The 11,619-nt window shown below is 34.7% G+C and overlaps 3 protein-coding genes across 4 annotated transcripts; 2 read left to right on the top strand and 1 right to left on the bottom strand.

The window, feature by feature from the left end:
• The first annotated feature begins 229 nt into the window (after positions 1–229).
• PRL1 (pleiotropic regulatory locus 1) lies at positions 230–4,181 on the top strand. Its single transcript, XM_010441934.3, has 17 exons — positions 230–487; positions 594–618; positions 863–965; positions 1,096–1,177; positions 1,285–1,350; positions 1,512–1,596; positions 1,721–1,813; positions 1,975–2,038; positions 2,180–2,265; positions 2,339–2,440; positions 2,547–2,630; positions 2,732–2,792; positions 2,945–3,011; positions 3,108–3,185; positions 3,304–3,368; positions 3,461–3,538; positions 3,790–4,181. The coding sequence occupies exons 1-17, from the start codon at positions 354–356 to the stop codon at positions 3,960–3,962; spliced, it is 1,446 nt and encodes a 481-aa protein (XP_010440236.1). The 5' UTR covers positions 230–353; the 3' UTR covers positions 3,963–4,181.
• Positions 4,182–4,935: 754 nt separating this feature from the next.
• On the top strand, positions 4,936–5,911 carry LOC104723552 (late embryogenis abundant protein 41-like). The gene is made up of 2 exons (XM_010441933.2): positions 4,936–5,167; positions 5,547–5,911. Exons 1-2 carry the CDS (start codon positions 5,085–5,087, stop codon positions 5,776–5,778), a joined length of 315 nt encoding a protein of 104 aa, XP_010440235.1. The 5' UTR covers positions 4,936–5,084; the 3' UTR covers positions 5,779–5,911.
• A 574-nt stretch (positions 5,912–6,485) lies between these two features.
• On the bottom strand, positions 6,486–9,702 carry SWEET17 (Nodulin MtN3 family protein). 2 transcript variants are annotated; one of them, XM_010441930.3, is made up of 6 exons: positions 9,406–9,702; positions 9,238–9,274; positions 8,910–9,120; positions 8,362–8,526; positions 7,459–7,578; positions 6,486–6,890 (listed from the first exon to the last, which is right to left on the bottom strand). In XM_010441930.3, exons 1-6 carry the CDS (start codon positions 9,437–9,439, stop codon positions 6,732–6,734), a joined length of 726 nt encoding a protein of 241 aa, XP_010440232.1. In that variant the 5' UTR covers positions 9,440–9,702; the 3' UTR covers positions 6,486–6,731. The 2 variants fall into 2 exon arrangements, with proteins under 2 accessions (XP_010440232.1, XP_010440233.1); XM_010441931.3 differs by lacking the exon at positions 6,486–6,890 and adding an exon at positions 7,144–7,362.
• Positions 9,703–11,619: the final 1,917 nt, after the last annotated feature.

Genomic DNA, 11,619 nt, shown 5'->3' with positions numbered 1-11,619 from the left:
CTGCAGATTAGATTGATTTATATTTACTATTTATAAATTGTAGTTCACAGTAGTACAGTAAAAAAACAGAGACAAAATCGATACGGACCAACTGCATACTATTTACATATAAATAGGTTGGATCGAATTCACACTAAAAACAAAACGGTCTAATTTACATACGGACCGCAGTCACCATTCATATCCATAATTTTGATTTATATATCCAGTAAAATAAGTTAATTTTCTCGGTCGGCGCAGTGAAATTAATGTGTAAATAAATAACTCATCAATAATTAAAACCCCCAATTTTGCAAACTTCACTTTCGTCTTCTCTCTCTCTTTCTCTGTAAACCCTAAAAAAAAAAAGAACGATGCCAGCTCCGACGACGGAGATCGAACCTATCGAAACACAGTCACTGAAAAAGCTCAGTCACAAATCCGTCAAACGAGCACTTGATCTTTTCGCTCCTGTCCATGGCCAATTCCCTCCTCCTGACCTCGAAGCGTTAGTCTTCTTCGATCCCCAATTTTTTCAATTCCAATTTTCGTTTTTTTTTCCCTTGAAAACTTAACAAAGAGTTCTTCGTTTTTTCTTCTTCTAAATTTTGCAGCAAGAAGATTCGTCTTAGCCATAAGGTAAACGTCGCTTCTGTGTAATTCGTTTATTTGAGTCTCTATAATTTAGCTTCGAACTTCAGGTTTATTAGGTTTTCTTATGTTTCAGTATTGTAGTTAGCCTTTCTTAACATTTAAGACTACAGTTATCAAAACTGGTTAAGATGGTTGGTTTGCTTTTAACTCTCTGTTATTCACTGGTTAAACTGTGTTCTTGAGGTGTGAATTGTGTATAAGATTGGTTTTGGAAATTTTTCATGTACAGATGAAAGTTGCATATGGAGGTGTAGAGCCTGTGAGTCAACCTCCACGTCAACCTGACCGCAGCAATGAGCAGACTGGACCCTCCAACGCCCTTGCCCTCCCAGGTGTTTTTTCATATCACATCACATGTGTTTGCTTATGTTGGTGAAAGATAAAAACTAGTTTCCTGTTTTCTATTTGAATTTCGTTCAAGCATTGCGTTCTTATTGTATCTGCTCTATGAATTGTTTGCAGGTCCAGAAGGGTCCAAGAGTGTGCAAAAGGGTGTGACAGAGAATGCCCTTGTTGTTGGTCCAACTTTACAGCCTAAAGGCTTGTAAGTATTTCCTTTAGCCGTTGGTTTTGTTGATCTGATATGCTAATTGATGTTCTACTTATATCACGAGGATGCTCATTAGATATATTTTGGTTCTCAAATTGAAGGAACAATATTGGTCCCTCAGGCAAAAGCACCACCATTATACCTGCCACTGGATCCTCATATCAAAGGTTTTTTTGTCTCGTTCTTATCCTTGCTTTTCTTCTTCATCTGTATTGAAATTCATTAACATCCATGCAAATTAGACTTCCCCGAACCTGAAACTCTCTAAGCTTGTACCTTTCTAATTCTGGTTCCTTTTTTCTGGTGTGCGTCTTTCTGCATGTTAAAGGAATCTTTCAACTGCTGCATTAATGGAGAGGATACCAAGTAGATGGCCCCGCCCAGAGTGGCATGCACCATGGAAAAATTACAGGGTAATATATGTGGCACCGTACTGTTGATGCATCACAATGATTTTGGCCTTTCGCTTGTCCCCAGAAGGCTCTTTCTGTTCATTTAAGAAGTTTCTTGACTTGTGGTTAATTATTGTTTTCGCAGGTCATTCAGGGGCACCTGGGTTGGGTCAGATCTGTCGCATTTGACCCGAGTAATGAATGGTTTTGTACTGGTTCAGCTGATCGTACCATCAAGGTAATAGAGAGTATTTCTTCTTCATATGAATTGTTCCGAATCTGTTATTCTTGATTCAAAACTTCCATCCTGTGGGTTAACTTCCACAACTTTAGCGCTTGTAGATGCAATCCTGAATGAAGTACACTTTCTGAATTGCTTGCTTGTGTTATATTCACTAGATATGGGATGTAGCAACTGGAGTTCTGAAGCTAACACTTACTGGGCATATCGAGCAAGTACGAGGTTAGCCTCTTAAATTTCTTCCAGTTTCTTTCTTATAATCTCTTAAATTTCTTGCAGTTTATCTCGTTAAACATCTCAATGATTATCACTCGAGAACAAGTACAAGTTTAGGCTTCTTTTATTTTTTGAATTTTGTTACAGGTCTTGCTGTAAGCAATCGACATACCTATATGTTCTCTGCTGGTGATGACAAACAAGTCAAATGCTGGGACCTTGAGCAAAATAAGGTTACAACTCTATTCTTTTCCTTATCTGAACTTCTCATATCTATTATCTAATGCTCGTGGATTACTTTGATAGGTTATCCGTTCTTATCATGGTCACTTGAGTGGTGTCTATTGCTTAGCTCTCCACCCAACTTTGGACGTGTTACTAACTGGAGGGCGAGACTCTGTCTGCAGGGTTAGAAAATATCTAAAAATACTAAATCCTTTGTTTGTTAGTATATATTTTGCTGCTCTTTTGATGCTTGAGCTTACTGAACTTTTCCATGTTTGCTTATTTGCAGGTCTGGGATATTCGTACCAAGATGCAAATTTTTGCACTCTCAGGACATGAGAACACTGTTTGTTCTGTTTTCACTCGGCCAACTGTACGTATCTTTTCACATGGACTTCTTGTTGTTGATTTGGATTTCTTTTGGGAATCTTCTTATCATGGTAACTGGAACTCACTTGATCTGTGATGATGCAGGATCCACAAGTTGTCACTGGATCCCATGACACCACCATTAAATTTTGGGACCTTCGATATGGTATGTCTTATCATTCTAACCATCTGCTTGGACTTAAAAGCCATACTTCTTAATCCCCCTTCTCATTGTATAAACATTCCCCTTCTCATTGTATAAACATTGGTGCAAGTATATGGTTTCATTTGAATAATGCTGGATTATATAATATGCAGGCAGAACAATGGCAACGCTAACACATCATAAGAAGTCTGTCCGAGCAATGACTCTCCATCCTAAAGAGTATGTATAGTTGCATGGCATCCACCATGTCTTTCCAACAGCCGAGTCTTTAAGACACTCAACCTACTTTTCCTAATGTTCTCTCTTTGTTTGTAGGAATGCATTTGCTTCTGCATCAGCTGACAACACCAAGAAATTTAGCCTCCCAAAGGGAGAGTTTTGCCACAACATGCTGTAAGTCTCTGCTGGATAGATATATACCCATTCTTTGGCATCTCTAAAGCTTTTGAAATATGAGATATAATATATTTGTTGACGTATTTGAACAATGTTGTCTTTCTCCATGAAACAGTTCACAGCAGAAAACCATAATTAACGCAATGGCTGTGAACGAGGATGGTGTAATGGTCACAGGAGGTTAATAATTATATTTCTGAATCTCTTTCTTTATGTGATTGTTTGCTTTCATTATCATTTTCAACTAAAATTGATTCTGTGTGTGAATTAAGGTGATAATGGAAGTATATGGTTCTGGGACTGGAAGAGTGGTCACAGTTTCCAACAGTCAGAAACTATTGTACAGCCCGGTACGTATATTCACATATCCTGTTTCATGTTCCTTTTCTCTTTATCTACTGGTAATGGTAAGATGTAGAAGTCTTAGTATGTTCATTTAACGTAGTCAAGTTTGAGTCTTGGTGAAGACCCAAATTTCAGAAGTGTAATATGATTGAGAGCTCTAAGGAAACCAAGAAAGTTTTCAAGACGTAGGATTAGGATTTATGTAAGTAGTAAAAGGGTCTTAATTAAATGTGGTTGGGTACATCTTATATGGCAGGTTCACTGGAGAGTGAAGCGGGTATATATGCAGCGTGTTACGATCAAACAGGTACGAGACTGATAACATGTGAGGCCGATAAAACAATAAAGATGTGGAAAGAAGATGAGAATGCAACTCCAGAAACACATCCGATCAACTTCAAACCACCAAAGGAGATTAGGCGCTTCTAATAACTTGTATTAGCATCTGAAAGCTCTTTGTTGGAATCTCACTAATCTTCATGATTCTGTTTTGTGGATCAACTTGTGAAAGGTTTTGGCGGGGAGAGAGAGAAAAGAAAAAGGGCCATGTACTTTTATGTATTTTAAAGGCATTTGTAGTTTACTCTCTTAACAAAAAATAGATCATGTACTTTTTCTTTTAATGTTGCGAGAAACGTTTAACTTCCATCTTCCAATCTCTTTAATTTCTCTTTTTTGAGTTTTTCTCTGAAATTGTTAGGACTTTGGTATGCAGATATGATATGTTGACATATGGATCTTTTAGATTTGGTATATGCGTTCGAGGCTTCGAGCATTCGAAACGAACCTTTTAAGACGAAGATAAAATCATGAAATAATAAAATGATTAATATGGAAGCACTAAAAATTAGACGATGCTGGTCATGAATGAGCTCGTTTGGAACGATGACACCTGTGTGTATTGTTATGTGATACGCACGTAAGTAAGAGACACGTTTAAGGGTATTCAGATCGCACCACCACCGACGTCTTCTGATCTTTTGTACCGAAATTACTTGTTTATTCGCAGATCTTTTATAGACTTTTCATTTTTCTATAATTTGGAAGTATCGTCAAGTGGAAGACGTACATTGGTTTGTACTTACTTTATTTGCTCCAATACAATCAGAGCAACGCACCTTCATGACTAAAAGTCTAAAACAAACCAACGAAAATGTGATTTTATACCAAATTACACCAAATTACAAACAGTTTTCCGTCTTCTTCACTTATATTCTTTACTAATAATCACAGTTTTTAACCATCTCTTATTTACTTTTGCAGTCATTATGAGCAGTGGGCCCATAGTAAGGCCCATGAGCCCAAATTTTTCTCCCGTTGTGTATATAAAGCGCGCCCAAAACCCTAAACAAAGACTCTCAAAAAACCCATCACCGGAGAACACCTGACGGCGGCTTAGCACCGGTGGCTACTGCAAAAAGATTTTTTTTCTTCTTAGGCTTAATACTTGCCTTTGAAAGAATATAACGATCTTTGTTTTTGTGGTAGCTACGCTAACCTCTATCGTCATTTCTTTATAAAAATAATATTTCGATATATTCAAATAACAAAATGGCCGCTCGTTCACTCTCCGGCGCCGTCAAACATGTTATCTCCGCCGCATCTCGCAGTCTTTATGGTTCCGTTGTCTTAAGGTACAATTGTGCTTAGAAGTTCTATGAACCGTTTTAATTTTTCTAAGTTACAAACTTACAATATATATAGGATACGTTACAAACTCTTTTATTTGCTTATATCATCAATCATGTACAGTTCTTAAAGATATTCAAATCAAATGACTTACATAATATAAAAATTGATAATTGATGGTTTTGAGTGTAGGCTAAAGACTGATCTATCTGTATGACTATATCACGCACGTACTTACTTAGATCTATTAAAGATACTTATGCATGATATTATCACCTTTTTCGTTATATTCTCTAATTTTTTCTGGTTAAAATATATATACTGAATCTAACCCTGAAAATAAAAAATATAATCAATGTCGTATTGTTGTTATTGGGAGTGTAGGAGGAGTTACGTTGCGACACCTCAGACTGTGACAGTAACAGGATTGAGTAAGGGAGGTTCCACCAGACTTATGGTGGGGAAGATGGAACAAAGAACTTTGGATCAAGAGGTAGAGTCTGCTTGGGGACCAGATCCAGTCACGGGATACTACAGTCCCTCCAATCGTGCGGCTGAGATTGATCCAGCGGAGCTTAGAGAGTTGCTTTTGAAAAACAAAGCCAAGTCTTTCTAAGAGGATTTTGATTCGTCGGTTCCACAGGAAGATTGTTGCAGGCGATTATGTTTATTCCGTGTGTTGTCTTTTGTCTTGTATCTGTTGTGTACGGGAGAGTTTTAAGTAAAAAATAAAAGATAATATTAAAATAGTTCAAAACTCAAAAAGTATAATATGTAGTCAACAAAACAAGATACTTTCACTATCGACTTATATTGTTACCATATTGTTGTCTACATCAAATACAGCAAAGGTTGTGTACTAGTAGATTATGATGGTTTCACCCACAGTTTTGGTGAGGCTGCTAGTACTCTAATACAATGCAATCGGGCTATAAGGATTGAGAATACGATGTTATAATTATATGGCCCTATTACTGGGCCAAATTGGGTAACAACAACGTATGAAATACTTGGTTGCCACAATCGATTATGAATGAATTGTGTTAAACTGTGTAGGGATCGGATATCAAGATCTTTGCATCATTTAAGCTATGATCAACTTTTTTTGGATGCCTTGACAAGATGATGAACCTTGTGTCCTTCCTAACGAACCAAATTATTGTGCCACTATAGTGGAAAAGTTATTCAAACCAGATTTGAAAAAAATAAAAAGAGAATTGTGGAACCAATGAGAATGAGTGGTGGTATTAATTTTGTTTCATGATCCACCGGTACTTTTTTATATGAGGATAAGTTATGGTCAATATAACAGCAGCGTCCAAGAATATGTAATACTCCATCTTTAAATTAATCTAATTTTGTCCAAAAAATAACGTACACAAAATCGCACACCACAATAAATGGACACAAAAATAGAAAGATTTATATTTTTTTTTTGGTCGGAAGAAAGATTTATATTTATAACTATAATACCTAAACTAACAAGCTCTTCACGATATAAAAAAAAAAAAAAATTATAGTAAACTGATTTGTTGTAAATTTTATCACAACGAAACTAGAGAAATAGATTTAAGAGAGGAGAGGGACAGCACGTGATGTGAGACCTTCCTCTTCATCTTGGGCAATCTCACTAACGCCGTTGCTTAAACCAACCGGTTTGGCATTTCTATAAATTCCATAAAGTATGAGTTGCATTGTCCCAAACACAAACCCCACTCCATTTGGCACCTACTCATTTTTTAACCACAAAAAGAAAAAAATATATATTATAAATTAAGCACAAAATACTTTATTCTCAACAGCATAATCAATCAAAATTTCAAACACCTATCCAAAACCTCAAGAAGACGCATTAGGAAAAAGACCCCAGGAAATAGTAGTTGTTTCATATTGTAGACCATACACTTTAATTTTCTAAAAAGACTAATTGTTTGTAAACATCACCACATAAAATCATTTGTTTGATGTTGGAGGCTTGGAGTCCACATTTTTAAATTTCTTAAAAAAACATTATGCATATAAATCTACATTTTCTTCCCGAGATTTTTTTTTTCCTTATAAACTAGGTGTCATGAAAAAGACAATACATTTTAAAGTTCTTGTTGGAATATTAAAGAGACATGGGGTCGATTGAAATAGATTCGTTGAGTTTTCGTGTTTTGTTCTTTTGTGTATGTCCAAAGCCAAAGACTATGAGACACTGGGGACAGCATCAGAGCGTACGCAGGAGTTAAACCATAAATAAGTATGTGATCAAAACAGTATAAATGATATAAAAAAAAAGAACGATACTTACGAGTAAGAAGACGTCGTGTTGGAGTGAAGCATAAACAGCCCAAATCGCGCCGTTTAAGAAGAGAAAAAACGACAACCAAAACGGCATGTATTTCACGCTCTTTGTCGTCACTACTGTTTTCTGTAAGTTTAATTAACAAAAACACTATTAAGTTTGTTTTATTATAATCACAGATGATAAACTTAAAAAAACATAAATCTATTTATTTTTGTCGCACAAAAAAATATGAAAACGAAATGGTACGTATTTGTCTTTATCTAAGATTTTATATATATATATATATATAAAAGATTTTATATATAAAATGGACCCACGAAAAAAGTCGTGGTGCATTATCATAGCTGGGTAAAATAAATACACACAATTGTGACGTTTATATTCAAAATTTATATGTAGAAAAATCTAATGACGTACAAGTTTTTCTAATTGATATGTGACTGTGATTTTTTTTAAAGACGTGCTTAAAAAATGCCATATGGTGGTTGTTGGTTTATATAATATGATGATGACTGCATGTGTGAACGAAAATAACCTTTATAATTAAACTAAATGAACAACTACCACAAAAATAAACCTAGATATGCCTTATTTCTGAAAAAAAAACAAATAAAAACTCTACTATAAACGATATTCGAACTCCACTAACTAAAAAACAAAACTAAATTAATTAAAATCATTATGTTTTGATACAAAATTTTAGTCTTCAGACCAGGTGGGTCACTTTTGATTATGGACGGCCACAAGAAAAAGAAAACAATTATTAATTTATGCAATTTCAAAAAGGACCAAGTGGGATATGAACAATGATATCATAATTTCAAAACGTGGGTGATATAAAAAGTACCTAAACGCAATGAAATTGACAGATAGGTGGAAGAAATTAAGATTAAGGAATGAACTTACCATAGCAGAAAGAGGAGAACCATACATTATAATGTTTAGACCAGCAGATATGAAACCTATCGATTGAGAACGCATCTTCTCATCTTCAAACGCACTTCTCGTTGCCACAATCGCTACGATTGGGAAGAATACGTTCAACATCGCTACCACTATTATTGTGTTCAACTGTCAAAAGAGAAACAAAAGTAACATATCAATTTGAGCATAAAATTATATAAAGTCTCAATCATACGAACCAAAACACTTTGTAAAATGTTGAAATATATTGGAAAATTTTACTTTACAAGTCATCCTAGACTCCCTAGTGTATATATATATATATATATATATATATATATATATCTTATAACAAGTGGATCAAATATTTTAGTCAACTTGACTTTAGGGAGAAAAACATTAATCAATTTAAAATGTGACAAAGAAATCTGATAATCAGATCCAAATCTGAATAAAAATGCATCAAATAAAATGAAGATTTTAACCAGCTATCATATAAGAAACACTAAAGATCATACACATATAATAACAAAAAAAATGAAAAAAAAAACCTTGAGATGTCGAGGGGCATAAAAGAGAAAAAGTGAAACGTAGATGGTTTCAACAAAAGCACCAAATCCATTGACGGTGGAAACAAGATACTCTCCGGGAGTAACGATGCCGTAATATGTCCATAAAGACGATCCTAGCAACGTGCAAATATATGGCAAGCTTTTGTACTCCTCCGTCGATCTCCGCTTCACTATTTTCCAAAACGTCTCCCTGATGATTTTGTATATTAATTTTGGACCGATCGATGATAAAAAAAAAACTATAGAGTATACGACTCAATTTTGTTACTTGTTACAAAATTAAAAGAGAGAAAGAGAGTGAGCTCACACTGGTGAGAGGAAGACGAGAACGGAGATTACATTTCCTGCGTCGTTCAAACACCAAATTATTAGATAAGAGGTTACCGACACACATATATGTTACATCATCATACAAGATCGTGAAGATGTGTACGTAGTAGAGATATTATAAGAATACGTTCAAAGAAGGTGTTACCTATGACTCCAATATAGAAACTTGGCTCTGCCATTTTTGGAGAAAGAGTTTTGAGAAAGAGAGACAGAGAGAGATGGGGAAGAGGAGGAGGCTACTTACTTAATTCGGGGAAACGTGACTTTTGGGTTTTATAATGTTTTATTATTTTTGTTCACACTATAATAATGTATCCAAGTATGCAACTGTGTATATTGGTGTGAATGGTGGTTACTATTGGAGGAATGACAAGAAACACACAATTTCATGACTATAGATTTTTCTTTTCTGATTTTTTTTCATGTTATATAAAATAAGGTTAGTGGAATATAGATTTCTCTCCACAATATATATAATCAAATTGTACCATTTTAATTAGGGGGAAAATGTCGAAAAATATCCCATCTATTTTTTATTTGGACGTTTAATACTTCTTCTTTTTTGGTTGGAAGAAAAATACTTCATATTTTAATAATTATAGTTGGTCTAAAAATACGTCATATTTTAATTTCTTAGTGAATTCGAATCCGCAACCCACGGGACGTTAACGGACATTACAGAGTTGTTAATGGAGTTAAATTTTAATCTAACTATATATGTACATTCAATACGAAAAGAGTACTGTGATAATTGGCGTGGTCAGGTGGCAAAATCGCCTAATGTCATAACTCATACCACACGCAATATAAGTTCGAAGTTTGCTTTTTTTCTTTTTTTTTTTTTTGAGATGACTCGGTTTTCTGTCAACCGTATCGAACTGTATTGCAGAAACCAAAACCCTAATGTTCTTTTCTTTTCTTTTTCACCGAGGAGATTTGCTAGTGTTGAATCTAAAGTTTTGGGTATTGAAGAGAGAAAGCCTCACAATGAAATTAGATCTGGGTTGGTTTTGATTTCGTTTAGGGTTTATTATTCTTCTTCTTCTCTCTCTTTTATCTTTTTGGCCGCATCCCCCTTTGATCCGAGAAGGACCTATCAAATCTCCCTTTGTCGAATTACCTATCATGGCTATCGTTGCTCCTGCTGATCATATCCTTTTGTTTATTCGTTTTCTCGATCTCTTTGTTTTTTGCTTGATTTCTGTTGGATCTTGAATTTATATTTCGTTCTTTTGGTGATGGATGATTCAGTTATTCTTAAGAAACCTAATAGAGGAGCAAACAATCCCAACTATTTGCAGAGAACGATGTCACAAATAATTTCAAATGAACCAAATCAGTGAAGAAGGCTTCATTTGTCGGTTTGGAGAGGAGTCAGAGAAATCCCGGTTTGAATTCCGGTTCGATGCAGTTTTCAGAAAACCGAGAGCCACCTTCAAAATGAAAATAAAAAAACAAAACCGGTTATCCCGGGCATCGAACCTGAATTTTTTGGGTTAAGAGATATGGCGTCTAACCACCAGACCACGAAAACTAAGTCAGAATATTCTTCATAGTGAATGTATATATATAGTAAGGTTAAAATTTAGTCTATTAACAACCCTGTAACGTCCGTTAACGTCCCATGGGTTTTGCGGATTCGAATTCACCAAGAAATTAAAATATGATGTATTTTTAGACCAACTATAATTATATGAAGTATTTTTCTTCCAACAAAAAAAGACGGGACATTAAACGTTCAAATAAAAAATAGATGGGGTATTTTTCGGCTTTTTCCCCTTTTAATTAGCGGGATATAATTTTAAATTAGCTTTTAGAGTTTTGGTTCCACAATTTTCCAGATTTGAGACTAAATTTGACAATTAATATGAAACAATAATTTATCTTGCAAGAAGTTGCCACATGAATATAGGTTTGGTAATGTAATTTTCATCTTACACATTCTACATCTATCGTAGGATTGGGCATAAATACGCCCAGTCCTAAAATAAAAATAAGTATCGGAGGAATAAGGACTTGAGCAACTATCATAGTTTTGATACTTATATAAGACGGTCAAATTACACACATTTTTTAAGCCAACAAATTAACTCGCAAAAAATTGTAATTAAATAATTTGCAAGTAATAGGACAGTGTAGATAACCCGAAAGTAAATCAATTTTGGAAAGTATTTAAAATTGTGGATACTCAATTTTAGTAAACCAAAATATGGATACAAAGTTTTATTATTCGTACTGAGTTAAGTAGCCATACCTCTAAAGTACTTGCATTGCATTGTGGCCACCCCTAATTTATACAAACAAGATGCAATAAATGTATAAAACAATTTGTAGAAACTAAGCTAGTGTTTTAAACTTT

This window comes from Camelina sativa, chromosome 11, assembly GCF_030686135.1.
Source record: "Camelina sativa cultivar CO46 ecotype springtype chromosome 11, ASM3068613v1".
Lineage (NCBI taxonomy): Eukaryota > Viridiplantae > Streptophyta > Magnoliopsida > Brassicales > Brassicaceae > Camelina > Camelina sativa.
The sequence above is the reverse complement of the archived record's forward strand: the minus strand, read 5'-3'. Positions and strand labels throughout refer to the sequence as shown.

What these genes read in the sequence shown, in the direction of transcription:
- LOC104723552 (XM_010441933.2), top strand. Translation starts at nt 5,085, where the DNA reads ATGGCCGCTCGTTCACTCTCCGGCGCCGTCAAACATGTTATCTCCGCC. An exon ending in TATGGTTCCGTTGTCTTAAG is followed by an intron (nt 5,168 to 5,546) that starts GTACAATTGTGC and finishes TTGGGAGTGTAG; the next exon opens with GAGGAGTTACGTTGCGACAC.
- PRL1 (XM_010441934.3), top strand. Translation starts at nt 354, where the DNA reads ATGCCAGCTCCGACGACGGAGATCGAACCTATCGAAACACAGTCACTG. An exon ending in GGCGAGACTCTGTCTGCAGG is followed by an intron (nt 2,441 to 2,546) that starts GTTAGAAAATAT and finishes GCTTATTTGCAG; the next exon opens with GTCTGGGATATTCGTACCAA. An exon ending in AGAAACTATTGTACAGCCCG is followed by an intron (nt 3,539 to 3,789) that starts GTACGTATATTC and finishes CTTATATGGCAG; the next exon opens with GTTCACTGGAGAGTGAAGCG.
- SWEET17 (XM_010441930.3), bottom strand. Translation starts at nt 9,439, where the DNA reads ATGGCAGAGCCAAGTTTCTATATTGGAGTCATAG. An exon ending in TTTCTATATTGGAGTCATAG is followed by an intron (nt 9,275 to 9,405) that starts GTAACACCTTCT and finishes TGAACGACGCAG; the next exon opens with GAAATGTAATCTCCGTTCTC. An exon ending in GTTCTCCTCTTTCTGCTATG is followed by an intron (nt 7,579 to 8,361) that starts GTAAGTTCATTC and finishes TTAAACTTACAG; the next exon opens with AAAACAGTAGTGACGACAAA.